Source organism: Anomaloglossus baeobatrachus, chromosome 1 (assembly GCF_048569485.1).
Source record: "Anomaloglossus baeobatrachus isolate aAnoBae1 chromosome 1, aAnoBae1.hap1, whole genome shotgun sequence".
NCBI lineage: Eukaryota > Metazoa > Chordata > Amphibia > Anura > Aromobatidae > Anomaloglossus > Anomaloglossus baeobatrachus.
This window is the reverse complement of record NC_134353.1, coordinates 598,626,760-598,649,369: the sequence shown is the minus strand read 5'-3', so window position 1 is coordinate 598,649,369 and position 22,610 is coordinate 598,626,760. Positions and strand designations below refer to the sequence as shown.

The following is a 22,610-nucleotide window of genomic DNA, read 5'->3' as shown; positions in this document are numbered from 1 at the left end:
AGCACAGCGACGCGTGTCGTTATGATCGCTTCTGCGTCGCTGTGTTTGACAGCTAAGCAGCGATCATAACAGCGACTTACAAGGTCGCTGTTGCGTCACAGAAAATGGTGACGTAACAGCGACGTCGCTGTCGCTATGTGTGAACCCAGCTTTAGGGTTCACACAAGTTTATAAAAAAATGCTGTTTCATCCTGAAAACTGAATATTTTTCTTTTCTCATCTGTCATTTGTGTGCAATCAGTCTTTTTTACAATCGCAGCTATTATTAATGTACCAGATGATTTACAGTTTCCTATGTAATATAATTGCAACTGGACTATCCAATTTATAGATGTATTTTACTAAACTTACTGTTTTCCTTTTTCTTAAAGGGCCATGCACTGTTAATTCGGGAAGTTGACATAGAGAAGGTGTCCTCATTTGAGAACCCTTATGTAGATGCAATAAAATACTTATGGAATGACCCTGGCATACAAGAATGCTATGATAGGAGACGGGAATATCAGCTCTCCGATTCTACAAAATAGTAAGTATTTGTTGCTCATGCATAGAGGACAGTTGACATTTGTTTTTGATATGGTCTCGGATGCCTTCCAGTAATATCCATTTTTATGATGTGGCAGATTTGTCTCCATTTTCAGTCCTTCCATGGTTTCACACTGCTGTTCTTGTGAAAAGTCACATTTCCATGTTAGTGTGTCACATGCTTGTTGCACGAATATAACCTTTTCTATGCCGGAGTCCAGGTAAACTGTTTGATAAATAAGGACTGCATATTGTGCATTGGTCACTTTTTTATAAATCTGTATGTTAACGGTGTTTGCTTTCTTGCTTTTCTTTTGTAGTTATCTTAATGACCTGGACCGTATTTCAGATCATGGATATCTACCCTCTCAACAAGATGTGCTCAGGGTCAGAGTGCCCACAACAGGAATAATTGAATATCCATTCGATTTACAAAGTGTCATCTTCAGGTAAAAAATAACTTGGTAGAAATACTGTTATGTATGTTGGCCTTTTTTGAGGGAAAAAAAAGGTAGTAGCCAGATGGCACCAGACCAGGTTTTTTTTTTTTTGTTTTTTTGTTTTTTTATTGCATCGCTGGAACGGTGCATTAAATGCATTTCTCCTGTTCTGTCTGATGCTCACATTCTGGCGTCTTCACCCTCTATCACCGCCACTCCATTGAGCTTCGGCGATTTATGACCCGCCGGCATCGCCAGTGTTTTATGGAGCGCACTGGAGGTCAATATCAATGCATCTCTTTAGAGAGCCTTGTACTGGCTTCATTCTGGCTCTGAGTTAGAAGCTTGGGATGTAACTTCTGGCTTTCGGCCAGTCAGAAGTTAACGGTCACAGGATGTCACTATGGGACCAGAGCGACATCTGTAAAAGGTGAAGCTGCCAGAAGGTGAGTATTTGACCGGGGGCTTAAAGAGGTTGTCCACTACAAAGCATAGTAGCCATATCGATGTAAAGCTGTGACAGAAGGCTTTTTCTAAATATCTTCTGTTGTCAACTATGCCTGCATTGCTATCGCTGTCCACTTAGAACCCATCTCTTGACCCCGGGCTGCAGTGACCTCTGATGTCCGGTGATGTCACATCAAATTCCGAAATTGGAAGTTGACCCGGCATCACTGAGGTGGGACCCAGTCTTGGTGAGTGACTGGGCTGTGGACGGAGCTTTATCGCATGTCACAGCCCATGATCGTGCATGTTTTCTCTCTCCTTCACTGCAGAGTGCTGCAAGCAAGTGTGATGCTGGACTGTGATGTGCGGTGAAACTCCGCCCACAGCCCAGTCACTTACGGAGACTGGGTCCCACCTCGGGGATGTGAAGTCAACTTCCAATTCCGGAAGTTGACATGGCCTCACCGGACATCAGAGGTCACTACAGCCGGGGGTCATGTTATGGGAACTGAACGGACAGCGATAGTGCCACTCACAGGCAGAATTAACAACAGAAGGTATTTAGAAAAAGCCTTCTGTCTCCACATTAAATCGATGTGGCCACTATGCTTTGTAGTGGACAACCTCTTTAAATTTAAAGCGCATTCCAGGGCTGGGGGTAAAAAAAAAACAAAAAAAACCCTTCTGGAGTGGTTCTTTAATATATTTAAAAAATTACTTAAAAACCTGTTTCTCACAGAGACACTATTTAGTTTTGCTCCTTAGTTTTCACCTCCCCTTTTTCAAAGAGCCATACATTTTTCTGAATAGGTTTTATATTTTGATACATTGGCCTTTTAGGGATAAAACTCTTAATAAAAATAATGAATAATAATAATAATGAAAAAATACCCTGCAGTAAGTAAATACATAGTAATAATACATATAAATAACATGGGGAACTTGGTTGACACAAGCTTTTTTGATCAAAATAGGTTCAGCTAAGTTCCCTACGTTATTTACATGTACTATTACTATTTACTTACTGCAGGGTATTTTCATATTTATTTTTATCCTAGGTTTTGTCTATGGCCACAGTGGCACCTACACATTGCACTTATTCCAACAGGTGTGTTGGCCCATTTCTTTGGTTTAGACTTTTATGGATGCTTCGATCCATACTTTATTTTTTTCATTTATTTTTGGTTTCAGAAAAAGTGGATAATTTTTAGGGTTTACTTTTTTTTGTTTCCACATTTTTATAGAGCCCATTGGTGACCTGCAATTGTTTGACCATTTCTACAATACTGCAGCACATAAGTATTGCAGTCTATTTTCAGTTTACCAGTCTCCTAGATAGAAATGATTGGGACATTGAACAGGCCCTCTGCTGCTGTGGTAACCCATCATCACCCCACATTGCATTGCGATTATACTAATTTTTGGAATGTTTACGGTGTCCTATTAGATCTGTTCCCTCCCAATTTGACTTAAAACTTTTCCCTACTAATCGACTTTCACTATCTTAAAATTGTACCCTCCCCAGGTCCAGTGTTGTCTCCACCACCATCCTGGTTTATGTAGGTAGGCTGCAGAGGTCACATCATGATGACGACTACAGGACTTGTGACTGCCACAACCCCCACCGGGGCTTATGCTGCCGACATTGCAGAGCCGCTGTGCCAAGTGATTGGCTGCGATGGTCACATACAGTGTTGTTGATACCACTGCAGTCTATCCACAAAGATCCGGGCAGTGGCTGAGACAAAGCTCTGGATCTGGAGACGTTCAGCAACTCCTGAGTTTATCATTTTAACCTAGTGGGTCTGATGGGCAGTGAATATTTTTTGGGTTTTTTTTGTTTATTTAGGGAAAAAAAAACAACTTTACAAATCACTTAAATTTTGTCGCTAAACATTTTTTTTTAACTGTGTGTTTCAGTGCTTTGCCATTACTCTAATTAAAAGACCTTTCACCAGGTCAAAAATGGTGAATTTATTTTTTTGTTCACCTCCAGAGACTCCCATGAGCTATACCCCTTTATGGAGACCATAAAAATGAGCACTAAATAAAAAGGTCCATATCTCTGTGGGTGGAAAATGCATATTCATTTCTAAATGGTGCTAGAATAATAATACGGGAGCAAGGGTGGCAGGTTCTCTTTACTGTTATGTTGTCATTGTCCGCTAACCATTGCTCTCTTCTTTATAGAATGGTGGATGTAGGAGGGCAGCGATCAGAAAGGAGGAAGTGGATACACTGCTTTGAAAATGTCACCTCCATAATGTTCCTTGTAGCTCTTAGTGAATATGATCAGGTGCTCGTGGAGTCTGATAATGAGGCAAGTCAGTCTTACTTTTGCTTTGTAGGTCTGAATTATTGGGATACATTCACACCTCCTGACTTTTATAGAGAATTTTTGCCACTGAAAGACCTGCTTTCATTTATAATTGGTAACCGGATGTAGATGATCCAGTGATATGGGAATTGAAAGGGACTGTTGGCATGTCTAAACTGGACAGTAAGCACCCGACGAGCAAAACACATTCATCCAAAGCAATGATTTTTACGCATTTTAATCAAGAGCACATCGCTCTTGCTGATAACACGGTATTCAATGTGTGCAAAGATCATATCACCGATTCTTCTCTGTGCATAGAGCACTCATTGCCTTGTGTTAAGTCATTTAGCGGCCTGGATTGTGCCATTTATACCCGCCTTAAGTACCTGGTTTGACAACTGATATTACCTCTGTTCTTCGCATCACATTTACCACTCTTTAAAGGGAACCAAACATCAGGATTTTCATGTATAAGGTGCAGCCAGTGCAGTACTGGCACTATGAGGCACATTGTGTACATACCATTAGTGGGCAGCTCGGGTGTTTAGGCAGTGAAATCCAACTTTATAAAGTTTGAAAAATCAAGCACTTTTTGATTGACGTGTGCACCTCTCTCCTAATGTCCGGGCGGGTTATGCACGTGTATCCCCGCCCCCCCGCCGCCTGTTCCTCCCTCTCTCTGGTTGTATTCAAATTTCTCTCTTCAGAAACATGGCGCCGGAGTTGGCACCTGCGCATAGCGCTCATCTCCGGCGCCATGTTTCTGAAGCCTGCAGTAGCTAGTATTACCTGCAGCTACGATATCGTGCCGCCCCAGGACACCGTGCCAACACAGCAGCCGCCTAGGACACCGGGACGCCACAAGAAAAAGCCAACAGCAGCCTGCCAGCGACATCGGGGGTCAGGTGAGGTAAGTTCACAATGGACTCACATGACCCCGTGACGGCAGTGCTGCGAGACCCGGTCACGGTGTCCTGGGGTGGCACGATATCGTAGCTGCAGGTAATACTAGCTACTGCAGGCTTCAGAAACATGGCGCCGGAGATGAGCGCTATGCGCAGGTGCCAACTCCGGCGCCATGTTTCTGAAGAGAGAAATTTGAATACAACCGGAGAGAGGGAGGAACAGGCGGCGGGGGGGGCGGGGATACACGTGCATAACCCGCCCGGACATTAGGAGAGAGGTGCACACGTCAATCAAAAAGTGCTTGATTTTTCAAACTTTATAAAGTTGGATTTCACTGCCTAAACACCCGAGCTGCCCCCTGATGGTATGTACACAATATGCCTGATAGTGCCAGTACTGCACTGGCTGCAGCTTATACACGAAAATCCTGATGTTTGGTTCCCTTTAAGAATATACTTACGTTTTAGGCCCTGTGCGAACTAGAAAATGGAATTTTCTTAAGAAAATTCCGCAGACTGTGAAAGATTTCCGCACTTGCGGAAAAAAAAACGCACCGAAATCCGCATGCGTTTTGTTGCGGATTTGGTGCGGTTTTTCCGCAGGTGGTTGTTCCCTGCGGAATTTCACAATTACATAAGTGAAATGCCGCAGCTACCTGCGGAAAAGAAGTGACATGCAATTCTTTTTGCTGTGGGAATCCCGCAGCAAAACCTGTAGCTGTCAAAATCCACCTAGTGCGCACAGCATTTTTTTTTTTCCCCATAGGTTTTGCTGGTGAATCACTGCAGAAAGGTTATGAACATTTTCTGCAGCAAAACATGCAGCAAATTCGCGGGAAATCCGCGGCAAAATCCGCCTAGTGCGCACATAGCCTTACGGTTATGAAATAAACCAACATTTCAATGTTTCCCTATATCTTTCTATGGTATAGTAGATCCGCTATGTTGAATTAAATGTGGCAAGCTGCAATATCACGTTCAACCGTTCTGCGAATGTGACTGTTCTGTAAAGGAGACAGCCATGTTTTTCTTATTCTGTACAACTCTTCTAAAGTGAAGCATTTCAGTGCAAGTTCTCGGACGAAAAAGTATTTAGGACCAAAATGAATTGATTTCTGTCTAAAGTTTGTGAAAGATTGGATTATTTCTTTTAAAGCTGCAGTGTAATATACTATGTTTTTTCAAGACCGAGATAAACCATCTCCTTGCCTTTGTCACAGTGATTGAAAAAGTGAGGCTCGTAAAAGTAATGTATTAGATATGTCAGGAGATCATTTGGCTGGACAGAAATGGCAACACACTGTTTGGAGGCATCAGACATAAAATAAAAGATGTTCCTTAACCTTTGTCTGAGAAACTGACTTACTGCACATAAATCATACGAAGCGATCTGTTGGCATTGATAACTTTAAAGAAGCACTCTGCCATCTTTTTCTTTCACTTATAATACTAACTCACCAGCCATTTTCTAGCTTTGTAATTTATTTAATCCCAGCTTAGTTGCATCTGTATATTTTTCACTTTATTATATCATGAGGTCACCAGTCTGACAAGTCCAGTACATGCTTTCTTATATAGATAGGAATTCAGTCTCTGTCTTTCTGTAGGTAACAAGGTCACTTATTCCATCCCTCTTGGCAGCTCTTAGATACTTCCTCATCAGCACCCAGCTTCACACTCCTTATTCCCCTATATGTGTCCCATGCTGTTGAATATATAATTTCATCCTTATATAAGAATCTAGTGATATGGTAGAAGTCCATAAAATGATATACTGCCCTGACTAATGCTCTCAATCTATGCTATACTACACATTTTCACAATCTCCAGTATTTGTGATGAGATTCAGCTTTGTTTTACTTCTTTGTCCGCTTCTTATAAGAGTTGACCGAGAGACACTTATCACAAGCAGGAGGCAGAGGAGATAGGCTGAAGCAGTGTTGCATAGAATACACACTCATTTTGCAGTTTTCTGCTGCCTTATATGTACTAAACAAAGGCACTGTTGGGCGATAGTGGTTCTATATTGCAGATCTATTACTGCAGTCATTGGTGTGTTGTGGTGAGACTGCCCCTTCTGAAACACCATGATGGGAAATGCATTTAATGTTTCAGAGCAGTTCACTCTAGCCAAATTACTTGCAGATATTGTTTTGTTAGTTTACATCTATTATCAGGGCTATTTATTGTATTTCTAATTATCCATCTACTGATTAGAACCTTTTAGTAACTTTCATAGTTGTTTAAGGTTTTTTTTCATGTCATTTTGTTGGTTGTTTTGCTAGGCAACAACACTTGTCATTGATATTACCTATGTGTCCGTGGTATCCTTTTTAAGGGCGCTTTCCGTCATTTTTTTAAAGAGATGAAGGAATTTCTGGCAGTATGGGTTGTGTACTGCATGTGAAAGCAGTCTCCTGTATTCTTTATATGTCTGGCAGCTGGGATAGGGTTGCAAGACTGAAGCTTTTTCTTGAAAAGAAAAAAAAAAAATTATCTAAGCACAGTTATGTTTTGCACCATTGTACATCATGTCTGACAAAGTTATAGTCTAAGTCTAAGGCCAGGGCCACACAGGGGACTACTGCGATCCTCTCATGACACTCACACTCGGCTAACACTGGCAGCACAGCGGAAGCAGAGTGTTATGTGAGTGTCACTGCGACTGAGGTCCAATCATGCGATCGGACCACAGCTGCGGGGGACGGGCCGGCGCTGCGGAGGGGAAGGCCGGCGCTGAGGAGGAGAGGGAGGGATTTATCTCCCTCTCTCCTCCGTTGCCTTCTATTGCCATTCTCGCTCTGCACTCGCAGTACACCGCTGTTCTGCCAGTGCAGTGCGATTTTTCTCTTGCCCCATAGACTTGAATTGGTGCAAGAGAAACAAAGATCGCATTGCACCCGCCGAATGCTGCAATTGTTTTCTCGGTCCGATTAGGGCTGAGAAAATAATGGCTCACGGATGCTGTCACATAGGCTAATATCAGTCCGAGTGGAATGCGATGTGTTATCGCATTCCACTCGCTCCGATTTTCATGCTGTGTGTCTTAAGCCTCAGTTGAACATTTTGGACATCATTCCAAAAGGTGTTTTTGAGCCAATATTGCGCATCCCCAACAAAACACCATACTCACAGTGAAGCATGGTGGAGGAAGAATTTTGCTTTGGGGCTGTTTTTTGCTGCTGGAATTGATGTTTTAGTTATTTAGTTAATTTTATTTCTGAACAGTTTTGCAGCAAAACCTTCAGGCCTCTGCTACAAACTAAAGATGAAAGATATTACCCTTTGCTGCACGACAGCGACCATAGACATAACTCAAAATCAACAAAATAAGAGTGTTGTACAGTGTTGTGCCCTCGCAGTATGACATATTTGGAGCGCTTCTGCAAGGAAGAGTGGGCAAAGATTGCCACTTCTAGATGTACCTTGTTGATAGACTACCCAAAAACACTGAATGCTGTCATCAATTTAAAATGATGCTTCAGCAAACTATTACTTTTTGTCTGAAAAAAGTGGTGTATGTTTTGCTCCTTTTTCCGCAACACGTAACGTTCTCATTTTTCAGGATCTATGGTTCAGTGATGGCTTATTTTTTGTATTTCGGGCTGACTTTTTAACGGTACCATTTTTACGCCGATGCTACGTTTTAATCGCCTGTTTTTGCATTTTGCGCAAATTATGCGTCGACCAAAAACGTAATTTTGTCATTTGGAAATGTTTTGCCGCTACGCTATTTACCAATCTGATTAATTGATTTTATATTTTGATAGATCGGGCATTTCTGAACGCGGCGATACCAAATGTGTGTCTATTTTTTTCTTCTCTTAACCCTTTAATTTTCAATGGGGCGAAAGGGGGGTAATTTGAACTTTTAGGGTTTTTTATTTTTTTTTAATTTTTTAAAACTTTTTTTAAACTTCTTTTTTTTATATTACTAGTACCCCTAGGGGACTATAAGCATCAGCAGTCTGATTGGTCATTCATTTTTCCCGATCAGAGCAGCACTGCTCAGACCGGGAGAAATTATCATCTCCTGTAAGCTGCAGTACTCGGCTGCCTCTCACAGGACCTTAGTCATGTGAGCTACAGGAGTCCTCACATGATCCTGTGTTACCATGACAACCACTGGATCCATGTGATCATGTCACGTGACTTCCGGTATCTGCCTGTGAGTACAGATCACCGCTATCGATGTTAATATGGCGCTGTCATATCTTGACAGTGCCATTTTAAGGGGTTAACAGGTACAGGTGGATAGCGATTCCACTTGTACTTTCCATGCACACATGTATTCACCCTGAGATAAGTCGTCGACTGACACGTAGCGGAGTGAGCACTCCTATCTACAAGAGTATCTGATGGCAACAGCCGTCCAATGTGTATAGCCAGCCTTAAAACTCTGAGCTGTGCATGATGAGCTTTTTATGTGGTTACATACAGCATTACGTATACACTGCGATATAAAAATACACACACAATTTATAGATATTAAGCTTACAAGCAGGGCCCTCACTCCTCCTGTAACTGTTGGGCTGTGTCAATTAATATGGTCTGTAAATGTCCCCGCTTCACTGTAAAGTGCTGCGGAATATATTACAACTACAGTATATAAATGTATTATTAATATGGTGAAAAGAGCAGGTAAATGTGATGTCATGGTTGGCTGGATTAGCTTAGAAATGGAGGCGTCTTTGACAGCTCAGTTCTGGAAGGCATGGTGGTATGTCCAATATTGTGGAGGGGGTTGGATGCAAAACAGAAGGCACAGAAACTTGATGCTCGGTGACACGTAGTCCTTGCACGGTAAACATGCCCATTGATTAGAAGCGTGGCTTGCAAATGAGTGGGGGATCTTAGTGCAAGTGACAAAACAACAAAATAAAATTACAACATTTATTGCAATATTGTTCATTTTGAACAAATTTACAAACTTAAACATTTTGGATATTTGTCTGGTACTAGACCCCTTTAAACCCCCTTTTTTTGCTACCTTATCTGAGAGCTGCATGCTGTAGGCAAAGAGACTCCGAATCCAATGATGTATCACTTAAATTACTGGGTGCAGCCGTTCTGACACAACCATAATTGTAGCCATTTAGCACAACGGAGAGAGCTGTCCCTACACACACACACACACACACACACACACACACACACACACACCAGGCTTTCTATAGAGATTGTACTTTGTCAGTCAGGTGTCAATCAGAGGAGGCGATATGTTGGACTGCTATGCTTGTGACATTGACACTGATTACACTGACATGGCAAATAAACAGCTGAACAGACTGTGACATGACAGGCATGCCTGAATTCTATGTTTTAACCCTTGCAGCATGCTGTCTTTGGCTTTCATTGCAAAAACCTGACAGATTCCCTTTTAAAGGGTTTTTTGCACTTTCAGCAAAATGGACACTAAATGTTTGCAGTAGTGCTGAGCGGACCCGAACTGGAAAAATCCGGAACCGCGCGGTTTCAGCTGCACGATCCGGATTCAGGGTTTTTTGTTGTTTTTTTTTTTTCCTGTCTCTCTCTCTTTCTGTGTCTCTCTCTCTCTATCTCTCTCTATCTCGTCCCCGGATTCCACTCCCCATTGACATATATGGGACCGAACTCCGGATCGGATCTGGACTTCTTTGTCAACCCGCCGGTTAGCCGCCGGACCCGGATTTTTCACTATCCGCTCAACTCTAGTTTGCAGACTTGTAATATAATAAAGCCAGATGGTACTCTCTCTTGTCCACTCAAAATGCTGACTCTGAGCTGATGCTCCAGTCTGAGTTTTGGCTGAATTGGTGATGTCACGTCATCATCACAGATCACCTCTGCAGACAATCACTGAGCTTAGTGGCTCTATTGATGTAAATGTCACGAGCGTATAAGCTCATTGATCAGCTGCAGCGGTGATGCACAATGTTATTCTGATGTCACTGCTGGAGTTGGGGAGGGGTATCCTCTGGTTTTAATTTTCACACTTGCAAGCGTTTGGGGTCTACTTAGCTGAAAGTGGGAAAACCTCCTTTAACTTAGTCAGCTAACATGGACATAATTTTACTGTTACTTGCAAACTTGAGAAGTTGGCACAATAAATCTTGATCCTATCACATTCTCATAGGATTACTGTTTCCAAATAAATTACGTTTGATCGATGATGCCTTGTGCATGCACTATACTTTGCTGTCATTAATATGTTCTTAACTTGTTCATGCAGAACCGAATGGAAGAGAGCAAAGCACTATTTAGGACGATTATCACATATCCATGGTTTCAGAATTCTTCAGTCATCCTCTTTCTAAACAAGAAAGATCTCCTTGAGGAGAAAATTATGTACTCCCATCTAGTTGATTATTTCCCGGAATATGATGGTAAGTAACAAGTCACAATCTTATCAAAGTTTACAATGGCAAATTCGAAAAAGTGGGCTGCTTCCACGTTCTATGTAGTCATGGTCACACATTAATCACTTAAACAAAATCTATCATGAAAACATGTCAAATGCAAATTTTTCCCTGAAGGTTGTGTGTGTATGTGTATATGTATGTATGTGTATATATATATATATATATATATATATATATATATATATATATATATATATATATATATATATATATATATTAAAAAAAAATAATGTTTTGGCTGCTGGCTTGTTTGATTATCGGCACAGTAGAAGTTCTAAACTCTTTTTAGACAAGTTATTATAGGGTGCCGATAGGGTTCAGAAGCTCCTGGCTGCACACTTTGCACTGTTATGAGTCAGCTGGGTTATGATATCACTACATAGGAGGTAATTGTATTGGTACAGACTAGATAGGATTCTTCCACTGACCTGAGCAAAGAGGATAGTATGCCTACAAACACTTGGTTTGTTTCATATGTCTCATCGTGGGGTAGAAACGGATTACAGTAATTGTAAAGTGCATACTGTATTATCTACGGTATTTGTGTTCCCCGCCTCATTTTAGCCCCTATGTAATACAACATAACACACATCAACATTTTATAGCTTTGCCATTTTGTGTTCATTCACTCCACTCTAATCACAAATACTATCCCTCTATAAAATAGAGGTGGTGTGTGTGTGTGTGTGTGTGTGTGTGTGTGTGTGTGTGTGTGTGTGTACAGTTAGGTCCAGAAATATTTGGAAAGTTTTGGTATTTTAAATATATACAAAACAATATGGGCTTAAAGTGCAAACACTCAGCTTTAATATGAGAGTATTCACATCCTAATTGGAGTAAGGCTATGTTCGCACGTTGCGTTTTTTACCGCGTTTCTGCAGCGTTTTTGGCAGCAGCGTTTTTGGGCAAAAATGCATGCATTTTTGATTTCCAGCAAAGTCTATGGGAAAAGCAGAAATCCTGTCTGCACTTTGCTTTTTGTTCAGCAGCGTTTAATTTGCATATTTGTGGTCAAAAACCATGCTGAAAAAGAAGCAGCATGTCAGTTGTTTTTGCCATTTCTGCAGCGTTTCCTTAACATTGGAGTCAATGAGAAATGGCAAAAAGCAACCAAAATCACAATTCCTGCGTTTTTCATGCTTTTTACCTGCTTTTCAACTGCGTTTTTGGCTCCAAAAACGCATGCTTTTCTGGGCAAAAATAAATGGGTTCTAATGTTCCTTTACACACACACAATAACCGAAAATGTAAATGTAAAAAAATAATAAACTTTAGCTATTTTTCTGTTAAAATGTGCATAACCACTATTATTACATTAAAATTGATAATTTCCCATATAATTTTATTAAAAGTTAATTTTATACTTTTTTTCTCTTTTTTTCATTCTTTTTGACTAATTCAACTTTATTTCTCAGTGTCTTGATCTCAAAAACGCATCTGCAGAAACGCAGGTGAAAACGCAGGTAAAAAGCGCTAAAAACGCACTAAAAACGCGGTAAAAACGCATGCGTTTTTAGCGCTAAAAATGGTCAAAAGCCATTTGGTCAAAAACCAAGGGAAGGAAAACGTGCAGAATAAACTGCAGGTACTCCGACGCAACGTGCGCACATAGCCTAAGGGTTTCAGAATTACAGCTCTTTAATATGTAGCTGCCTCTTTTTCAATGGACCAAAATTAGTTGGACAATTATCTCAAAAGCTTTTTAATACACTGCATGGTCTATTCCCTTATTAATCTATCATCGACTATGCTGGTAAACGGTCTGAAGCTGATTACAGGTGTGGCCTTTGCATTTTGAAGCTGCTGCCGTGAAAACACAACATGTGGCGAAATGAACTCTCAATGGAAGAGAAACTCATCAAAAAAAAAAAAAGAAATCCATCTGAGAGATAGCAGAACTGTTAAAATTGGCTCAGTCAACAGTTTGGTACATTTTGAAAAGAAAAAAAAACGCACTGGTGAGCTTAAAAACTCTACAAAGGCCTGGTCGTCCATTTAAGACTACAGTGGTGGATGATCGTAGAGTCCTTTCCATGGTGAAGAAAAAAATCCCTTCATAACATCCACCCAAGTGAAGAACATCAACCAGGTAGTGTCTCGGTATCTAAGTCTACCATAAAGAGAAGACTTCATGAGAGCAAATACAAGTTGCAAGCCATTAAGTAGCCTTAATAATCAAAAGGCTGGTTTAGAATTTACCCACAAAAATTTAAAAAAAAAAAGCCAGCCCAGTTCTTTAATGATGGGAAGAAGAATGCGTGGAGAAGGCTTGGGACGGCTTATCATCCAAAGCACACCACAACCTTTGTAAAACATGGTGGAGGCAGTGTGATGGCTGGGCATGCATGGCTTCCAATGACAGTGGATCACTTGTATTTATTGATGATGTTACTGAAGATAGAAGCAGCCTGATGAATTCTGAAGTGTACAGGGCTATACGTTCTGCTCATATTAAACCAAATGCATCAAGATTGATTGGATGACGCTTCATAGTACACATGGACAATTACTCAAAACATACCTTAAAAGCGTTTAAGACAAATAATAGAATAATCTGCAATGGCCGAGCCAATCACCAGATCTCAGCCCCATCTAGCATGCGCTTCACATGCTTAAGATAAAATATAAGGCAGAAAGACCCAGAAACAAGCAACAACTGACGTCAGTATAGACTTGCCAAAAGACTTGCCCAAAGACTTGCCATCGCAAAGGAGGAAACCTAGCGTTTCGTAACATCTATGGCTTCCAGACTCCAGGCAGTCATTGCCTGCAAAGTATTCTCTACAAAGTATTAAAATTGATCGTTTTAGTTATGGAAAAGTAAATTTGTCCAAATACTTTTGAACCCCTGAAATGAGGAGGCTTTGTAGAAAAATAATTGCAATTCCTTAACGTTTCACAGGATATTTTTGTTCTACCCCTCTATAGTAAACCTTTTACTTCCTTTTACCATATCAAACTGCCCTTAATGTCTTGTTAGTGATGCAATATTCATGATGAACATGGTGTATTTTAACCTGTGTGTGTGTTTATATCCTTTCCATATCCTCAAATATAAATGTATTTAGAAATTCCAGGTAAAGGATGCTTATTTTTGCACTGCTTTGGCTATCCTGCCCTGTGTGTGTGTGTGTGTGTGTGTGTGTGTGTGTGTGTGTGTGTGTGTTGATAGATAGATGGCTATCGAGCTAGATAGATATAGAGCAAGATATAGATCTCTGAAAATAAGACCTATCCTGGAAATAAACCCTAATAGGATTATTAGTGCTTTTTTGAGTATGCTTAAAATTATAAACCCTACTCAAGAAAGAAAAAAAAAAAGCCCTAGTTGCAGTTCTTATAAGGAAGTGTCTAAGCAGCTAAAAACTGTTGAAGAATACAGCAGGACTCCTCATTAAAGACAGCAGACATCCCCAAAAGTAAAAGTCCATGTTCAAGTTCAGGCCCCAGACACCAGGTGTCTGGTACAAACCCTGAACTTTTTTGCTTTAGATTGTGTTTTGTTTTTGTTTGTTTTTTTTCTTGTTTTAACCCCTTCAGCCCCCGGGCACTTTCCGTTTTTGCGTTTTTGTTTTTTGCTCCTTTTCTTCCGAGAGCCGTAACTTTTTTATTATTCCGTCAATCTTGCCATATGAGGACTTGTTTTTTGCGGGACGAGTTGTACTTTTAAATTAAACCATAGGTTTTACCATATATTGTACTGGAAAACAACAAAAAAATTCCAAGTGTGGAAAAACTGCAAAAAAAGTGTGATCGCACAATAGTTTTTGGGATGTTTTATTCACCGTGTTCACTATATGATAAAACTGATGTATCTATGTGATGCCTCAGGTCGGTGCGAGTTTGTTGACACCAAACATGTATAGGTTTACTTGTATCTAAGGGGTTAAAAAAAAATTCACAAGCTTGTCCAATAAAAGTGGCGCACGTTTTGCGCCATTTTCCGAAACACGTAGCGTTCTTATTTTTTGGGATCTATGGCTCAGTGATGGCTTATTTTTTGCGTCTCGAGCTGACGTTTATAATGGTACCATTTTTGCGCAGATGCTACGTTTTGATCGCCTGTTATTGCATTTTGCGTAAAACCTGCGGCAACCAAAAAACGTAATTTTGGTGTTTGGAATTTTTTTGCCACTACGCCGTTTACTAATCTGATAAATTTATTTTATATTTTGATAGATCGGGCATTTCTGAACGCGGCGATACCAAATATGTGTATATTTATTTATTTTTTAACCCTTTCATTTTCAATGGGGGGAAAGGGGGTTGATTTGAACTTTTAGGTTTTGTTTTTTTTTATTTTTTAAAACTTTTTTTTTTTTTTTTTTTTTTTACTAGTCCCCCTAGGGGGCTATAGCGATCAGCAATCCAATCGCTATTATCTATCTGCTGATCACAGCAATACAGCTGTAAACAGCAGATTCAGTCACTTTGTTTTTCCCTCTGCTCTCGGCCGAGGGAAAACGAAAGTGAAACCTCATAGCTGCAGGCGTCATCACATGACCCTGTGCTACGATGGCAACCATCGATAGTCACGTGATAACACACGTGACTTCCGGTGGGGGCGGCGGTAAGTAAAAACATGGCCGCGTGCATTTAGATCTTGCTGCCAGACTTTGTCAGCAAGATTTAAGGGGTTAATTGCCGTGTGTGGAAGCGATTCCACTGGCGGCTAGCAGGCACACATGTCAGCTGTTGAAAACAGCTAATATGTGTGCCGATCCATGCCGCCTGCCCGCGGCAGGGGGCGGGGCTTAACGGGACACGATCCTGGACGGACAGATCTGTCCAAGGTCGTGAAGGGGTTAAAGTTGTATTTACTTGTACTCCATTCATGTTTAGCCCCCATTAAAATAAGTTAAAAAAAAAAAGTTATATTCCCCTCCTTTGGTGGTGCTGTTCCAGCGGAGTGGGCTCTTGGGTTCTCAAGTCACACGTGAGGTTGAGATATCCTGCGAGCCCCGTGCCTTATCAGCGCCGGCTTCTCTCTCCCTGCCTTCGGACGTATGAACAATCAACAGGAAATGAGAGCTGGTCTTCCCATGGTTTTATGAGGTCTTTTTCCGGTTGTTTTAGTATATTTTTTATGTTAATTTCACTGACTAATGAAGAAACCACTACAATAAGTTTCATTCAAATTGACTTGTAAAGTACAGTGCATCTTCCAATGTGAAAACACCATAAAAATGGACGTCACTTATTTTAACGGCTTGGCATTTTTGAAACATTAACTATTTTAAAGCATGTTCAAAAAAACTAAACCACGTGCTCAGCAAGTCGTTGCATAGAAAATGCTCAAAAGAATGAACACATGCACTAAGACATTGTGTGCACTTGCCCTTATAGTGTTTAATGTAATAATGGACTTTAAAGCTACCCGTGTTTCCCCAATCCACATTTATTCTTGATAATAAAAAAAAATCAATATTTATTCAAATGTGGTCATATTGCATTCTGGAACATCAACATAACTCTCCAAACCCTGTGTGTAACACGTGTACCGATCTATCTCCTATCCATCCATCCACACACAATGCACATACATACCAGCCTGTCTCCTCCTCAGCTTTAGATTTCTGCATTGACCTTTGGTCACATGTGATGACACACATGTCCTCTTGCATTGTTATCATCAGGATATAAACCCTGGGGCCCCTTGGAGAAAGAGGTCCCTGTTAAATTTCCCAGTTTACTAATATTACCTCCAGTGCGAGATGTTCAAACACTGCAAGAGGCTCTCACAGGGCTGAGCATCAAGCATACCTGAGCACAGCATTGCTCGCACAAGTGAAGATCGCAAGTAAAGCATCCGAACCCAAACCTTGAATTTTTTAAGTTGTTCGGTTTGAAAATCGAGCCTCAGGTTCACTCATCTCTACTACTCACATGTCCCTGTGTTTATATGAATCGTGCATCTGTACAAAACACAGAGACATGTCAGGTTTTTTTTTCGGCAGCACGGATCACAAGGACCACCAATACGAGTCTATGGGTGCTTGAAAATATGTACAGTACACGGATGGCATCAGTGTGCTGTACATTTTTAACATTGCAAAGTATAGGAGTAGCTTTGGATTTTTTTTTATTTAACTATTCATGAAAACCACTGATGACACACTGATGATAAAAACAGACATACTGATGTAAAACACTGACACCGGTTTAATTTTTTCATGTACATATTTAAATATGGATGTGTGAATGAGGCCTTAAAACGGGACTTGGATTGTGGTTGTAGTCGCGACTCGGCCCAAGATGTTACAGCCTAAAGTTAGTCGATAAAGTGAGAGCTGCACAACTGTCTAGATCTCTCACTAACAAGTGATTGATTTAGTTGTCTTTCAGTCAAAGATACTTTTGGATGAGACTTGCCTTTAAAAACAATCTCTAGATCACTGTATTAGGCGAGATCCAAGCTGAAATATGGTAGATCCAAGCTGAAATATGGTCATTAGAAGCCAGGATGTATCTCATACGTCCATGCTTACCTTGTTGCCACCCTACAGGGGCGCAGAAGATATTGTTCTTGACATGGAAAGGTTAGTGGGTGGTAATTTGTAAAAACCTGAATAATGATTTATTTTTTCTTTCCATCTTAAAAGGACCCCAGCGAGATGCACAAGCAGCAAGAGAATTCATCTTAAAGATGTTCGTAGATCTGAATCCAGACAGTGACAAAATAATCTACTCTCACTTCACCTGCGCCACAGATACAGAGAACATTCGCTTTGTCTTTGCTGCTGTCAAGGACACTATCTTACAGCTGAACCTGAAGGAATACAACCTGGTCTAACTGTGCCTGCTAGTTTTCCCAATCCCCCTTTGGGCCATTGAAGAAATACAAGAAGGACTGTATTATCTATAAAAGAAGACGAGAAACAATTTGCATAATACTAATTTATTGTCCTGAACTCTGTGAATGATCGCAGAGTTTGTAGTAATTATTATGATTTTATTTAAACTATGTAGAGGAAAATCAGACTGCTGCACTAACATTGTGGCACCAATTTTCTAGGAGAAAAACGACTTATGTTTTGAATTGTCGTGCACTCACCGGGGCCTGTTTAATCCTTACTGCTATTTAGTTTTTATGGAGCGAGCAGGATGCATAGAGTTCTCCATGATGCTCTCCGTTCTTAGGGTATTTTAACCTTTTCAAATTTAAAAATACCATAAGGTTTCCCGTTCAAGAATCCCCTTTATGAGCCGCTTATTCTAGAGAAAGAAATTAGGGCATAACATTTATTTTTATTATTATTTTTCTTTTTTTTAATGTTTAAATTCAAGCCATCACCTTTGCTAATTTATATACTTTTTGAAGGATAACAAGTATTGATACTGTGATTTTTAAATTATTGACATGTATAAAGTAGATTTGGTTTTTGGTACTGTCTTTTTGTCAATTTGAAATAAGATTCAATGAACTCATCCAGCAGTAGGTACATGAGTTCACTCTTCAGCTATCCACAGAATAAGAGGACAGGCAAAACGGCAGATGACTAATGGCCAAGATACACAGAGAAAGAATAGAGGGGACTCTTATTTAGTGTGCCATTTTTCTTTTAAGGGAAGTGGATTAACAATTGGAGAGATTTCATGTTTTACTTGCACATCCCAAATGCTATGAACACTAAACACTTTACCCCCAACTTATTCCATTGTGTTTAATCATATGGATACATTTATTTTTTTCTTAAGATGTTTTAGAGCTGACTAAATTTGTGCAAAATCAACATCTAGTTGCCAAAAATGGCTTTTCTTTAGTACTGTACATAATTAAAATGCCAAAACTGACTGATTAGATTCCAACTGCATCTGATGCCTGCCAAATAAGCCATTTCACTTCATATAGTACGTATTTAATTACTAGTATTCCATTATACTTGCCAAACAATCCGTGCATGCATTACCTGCGCAGGTAGCCTTGTATTTTAAGATGTATTTGGTGCCCTTTGTTGAGGCTAGGTGCCATACAGATTTTTTTTTTATAATAAGGCTCTTACTATGAGTCTCGAAGAACCTGCAACAGTATAAGTGCACTCATTTGCTGACCAACATGATAATAAGAACAGTTACGAATATAAGTAGCGTTATCCAAGGCACTTTTTTTTTTCCATATGTTCAGACCTGTTGTTATGTGATTTCTATGAGAAAGAATATTAAAAGAAAACGAGAAATCAAAGTATTAGTCCCTTATGATTATAAAATGCACAGAATGTCATTCCTTTGCAGTTTCCTACATTGTTTTTTTCCTTTTTTTTTTTTTTTTGTTGCAACATACAGTTTGTGGAGTTTTTGCAAGCTGTTCCAAGTGGAGGGGTTCCTCAGCCGTGCCATTTGTATCATTGCTATGCAGCGGGATGCGGGGGTGAAAGAGAGGGTCATGAATGCGGAAGCCACTGCCTCAGGGACGCAGAGATGAGCTGAATACTAAGAAAACACTGACCCATCCAGTCCTGACATAATCATTGTCATAGTGTCAGATGCTGTATGAATTCAATGGATAATGTCACTACTTACCATAAAAAACAAACAACAAACAGAAATCCCTCCCTAACTTTATTCTTTCTTCCTTTTCGCTTCCCAAGAATATACATGTAATTTAACAAGTATAGTAAAAGAAAAATACTGTTTGTAGGTATAGTGCAAATATAAATGCTATAATCATTGTACATACATCTCTCTAATTACTATATATATATATATATATATATATATATATATATATATATATATATATATAAATATTATGGCAGCATCCATATTGGCTTTGTAATCATTAGTTATTGGCAACCTGAATGTGCTGTATTGATAAATATGTATCTATGTAATTGTATTGTATGTCTTATAGCTTATTCACATTTCGAATATTGTTGCTTATGTTTTGTTTTTTTTCTTTTTTTAAAAGGAGAATGTACATTTTATTTACCATCAGGACTATTTAATTTTTTTATTTTTTTTTCCTTTTGTTTACCGTTTAAACATCAACTCTAAGCAATCACTCTGGTACCCAGGTAACAAATGCCATCCGGACTATATATAAAAATGGGTACAAGTTCTAATGGATGTCTAAGAAAAAAAGAGATAGGGTTCATTGTTTGTTTACCAACACTGAAGAGCTTTCTTCTTTGAGGACTGCATTGATGCGAAGAATGTGGATTGTTCACACTTCAGGATTTGTTTCTTAATGTGACGGTTACTTATGTAGCCCATCAGCACAAGTTCGAGGGTTCAACATGTTTTCAGTCATTCAGAGGTTTTAAGGCTTGTCTCAATCTATTGGAATGACCTAAACAGAGGGGTATAAATATCCTCATGAGAAAAAATATTTATATATATATATTTTATCCAAACTTTTTATTCATGGTCCTAACTGCACACCTATTGCTTCTGCAGAAAGTATTTCATTAACATTACAAAGTATATCAAGTACGTACAGTATATTCTACAAGGTGTTAGCACACTTCTGATGTATATAATTGTCACTAATGTTGAATTTCTAGTCAGTGAAAATATGAATATATATTTGTTTTTTAATTTTATTTTTCAATGATGCTGTGACAAAAATGAAAATTGACACTGAAACTTCACAATATGGAATAGTGGTTGTTTTTGTTATGGGGCGAGGGAAGTGGATCTTCATATTATTTCTATGCACCTATATCTTTGCCGTTACCTTTCTTAAGAATATAGGAACACAGTGCCATGGTGTAAATGCTATCCGCCATGACATTTTCTAACCCTTACAAAGTCCAGACTGTGAGGCTGAGAGGTTACATGCTGTACTTTCTCAGCTACATGTCATGGCAAAAAAAAAAAAAAAGACTGATTTCTCTGGATGTTCATGGGGCTATATTGACTTCCAGAAAGTGAACAAATGTTTTTAGATACCAATGCATTTTTTTTTCTCTCTTTTTTTTTTTTTTATTATTATTAATGTAACCCACTCCCGCACAAAGCTAAAGGGGTTCCCACTAAGAATGTATCAGTGTTTCCAGATCGAACGGTCATGCCTTATACAGCTCCAAATCAGAAATTTGTGCCTCAAGAAGCCGAGGGCACAAAAAAATACTAAAAAAACTTTTTTTTTTCTTTTCCTTAAACATTTGCCAAAATTGAGTGCTTTTCATTGAATGTCCTGCATGGGAACCTAGACCATTGCTAGCACAAGGAAACTGTAAAATGTGTGCTTTTTGAAATAAATTACCTTGAACTTGACTTTTTTTTTTTTTACTTAACTATTTCAAATCAACTGCTAATGCGCTGTACTGCAGTGGTGAGGGTAGGTTACTTACTATACATGTTTTAAGTGCAGGCTATGTTGATGTGCTGGTGTTTAAGTGTACATTTTTTAGGTTATCCTGACGCACATAAATTACCTCAAATTTTGAGGAGAAATCTAATGTGTAGGGTAAGGGGAGCATATAAATGCATTGCTGGACTTTACAGCACTTCAGTGAGTGACGTATATATGTTTCTCTAAATGTTCAAGTTAAAAAATATATATATTTTTGGGGCGGGTTGGTATAAGTTGAAATGTGGAGAAATGGAATGCGAGGGCTACTGGATGTGGCTTTGCTCCTTTTTACTATCTATGTGGTACATTGTACACAAACGAAGCTCTTCCTTCTCTTCTGGTTTTGCATCACTAATGGCATATTAACACCCCTAATAAAATTAAATTCGGTGATTTGCATTGTATGATGTTTTTGACTTTAAGGACAGGTATCTCCAACCAAATTTTTATTTAAATGACCATTATTATTTGAAAAATCTGTTCTCGAATTATACATCCAACCAAAGATCCACAGATTGTGCTTCTGGGTGTATATATGTATATGTAAATTTTATGGCACATACTCAGTCATGTATGTGTATTAAATGGTTTGCTATGCTGTCAGTATGTTTATTCTGGGACGACGTATTTGCCACAACTTAAATTAGACAGAAGACAGATGTTGGAATGTGGTAAATGTTTCAAATCGATAATCAAGCATCTGTTAATTTTTTTGTTTTTTTTTTTTAACTTTTTAGTTAATTTGGTTTCAAATTTAAAATGATACTTTTTATTTAATTATTGTTTAGTATCAAATTAAACAGTGATGCATTATGCCTTTTGTGTGTCATGAATTTCAATTTTTACATGATAATTTTATACAATTGAGAATTGATGTTAAATAAACAGTTTCCTTGTCCTGTAGGAAATGCATGTATAACCTAATCACATAATGTGTCCATGATTTTTAGGTATAAAATCTTGGGATATAACCAAAGTGAATGTTTAAATATAGCTTATATATGTAAAATTACTTGCCTAAAAACAAACGGGTGCAAAAATATTTTTTTCGTGTATATAGATACCGTTTGCTTGTTTCTAATAGCCTCCTCTAGACCAGTGACACTGAAAACAGCACTCCAGCGTTATGGTTGTATTTCACCACTGGAGTGGAGCTTTAAATCGAAGTCACCTGCCACTATTGTTACACTCACCCCCCGGTGTCATTTGTTTTAACCGCAGCTCTTGTCGGTCTCTGGCAGTTTGTGAGCTGCCAGCTCCTCCAGTGTTTCATGG

The 22,610-nt window shown here is 39.2% G+C and overlaps 1 protein-coding gene across 1 annotated transcript in view; it reads left to right on the top strand.

Moving 5' to 3' along the window:
- The window catches only part of LOC142245467 (guanine nucleotide-binding protein G(q) subunit alpha), a 165,731-nt gene extending 143,581 nt beyond the window's left edge, over window positions 1-22,150 (top strand). Inside the window, exons 3-7 of the mRNA XM_075318195.1 lie at window positions 372-526; window positions 846-974; window positions 3,603-3,732; window positions 10,849-11,002; window positions 17,641-22,150. Of these exons, the coding sequence (XP_075174310.1) occupies window positions 372-526; window positions 846-974; window positions 3,603-3,732; window positions 10,849-11,002; window positions 17,641-17,831 (759 nt within the window). The 3' untranslated portion in view covers window positions 17,832-22,150. The remainder of the gene's footprint in view (window positions 1-371; window positions 527-845; window positions 975-3,602; window positions 3,733-10,848; window positions 11,003-17,640) is intronic.
- The last annotated feature ends 460 nt before the right edge of the window (window positions 22,151-22,610 follow it).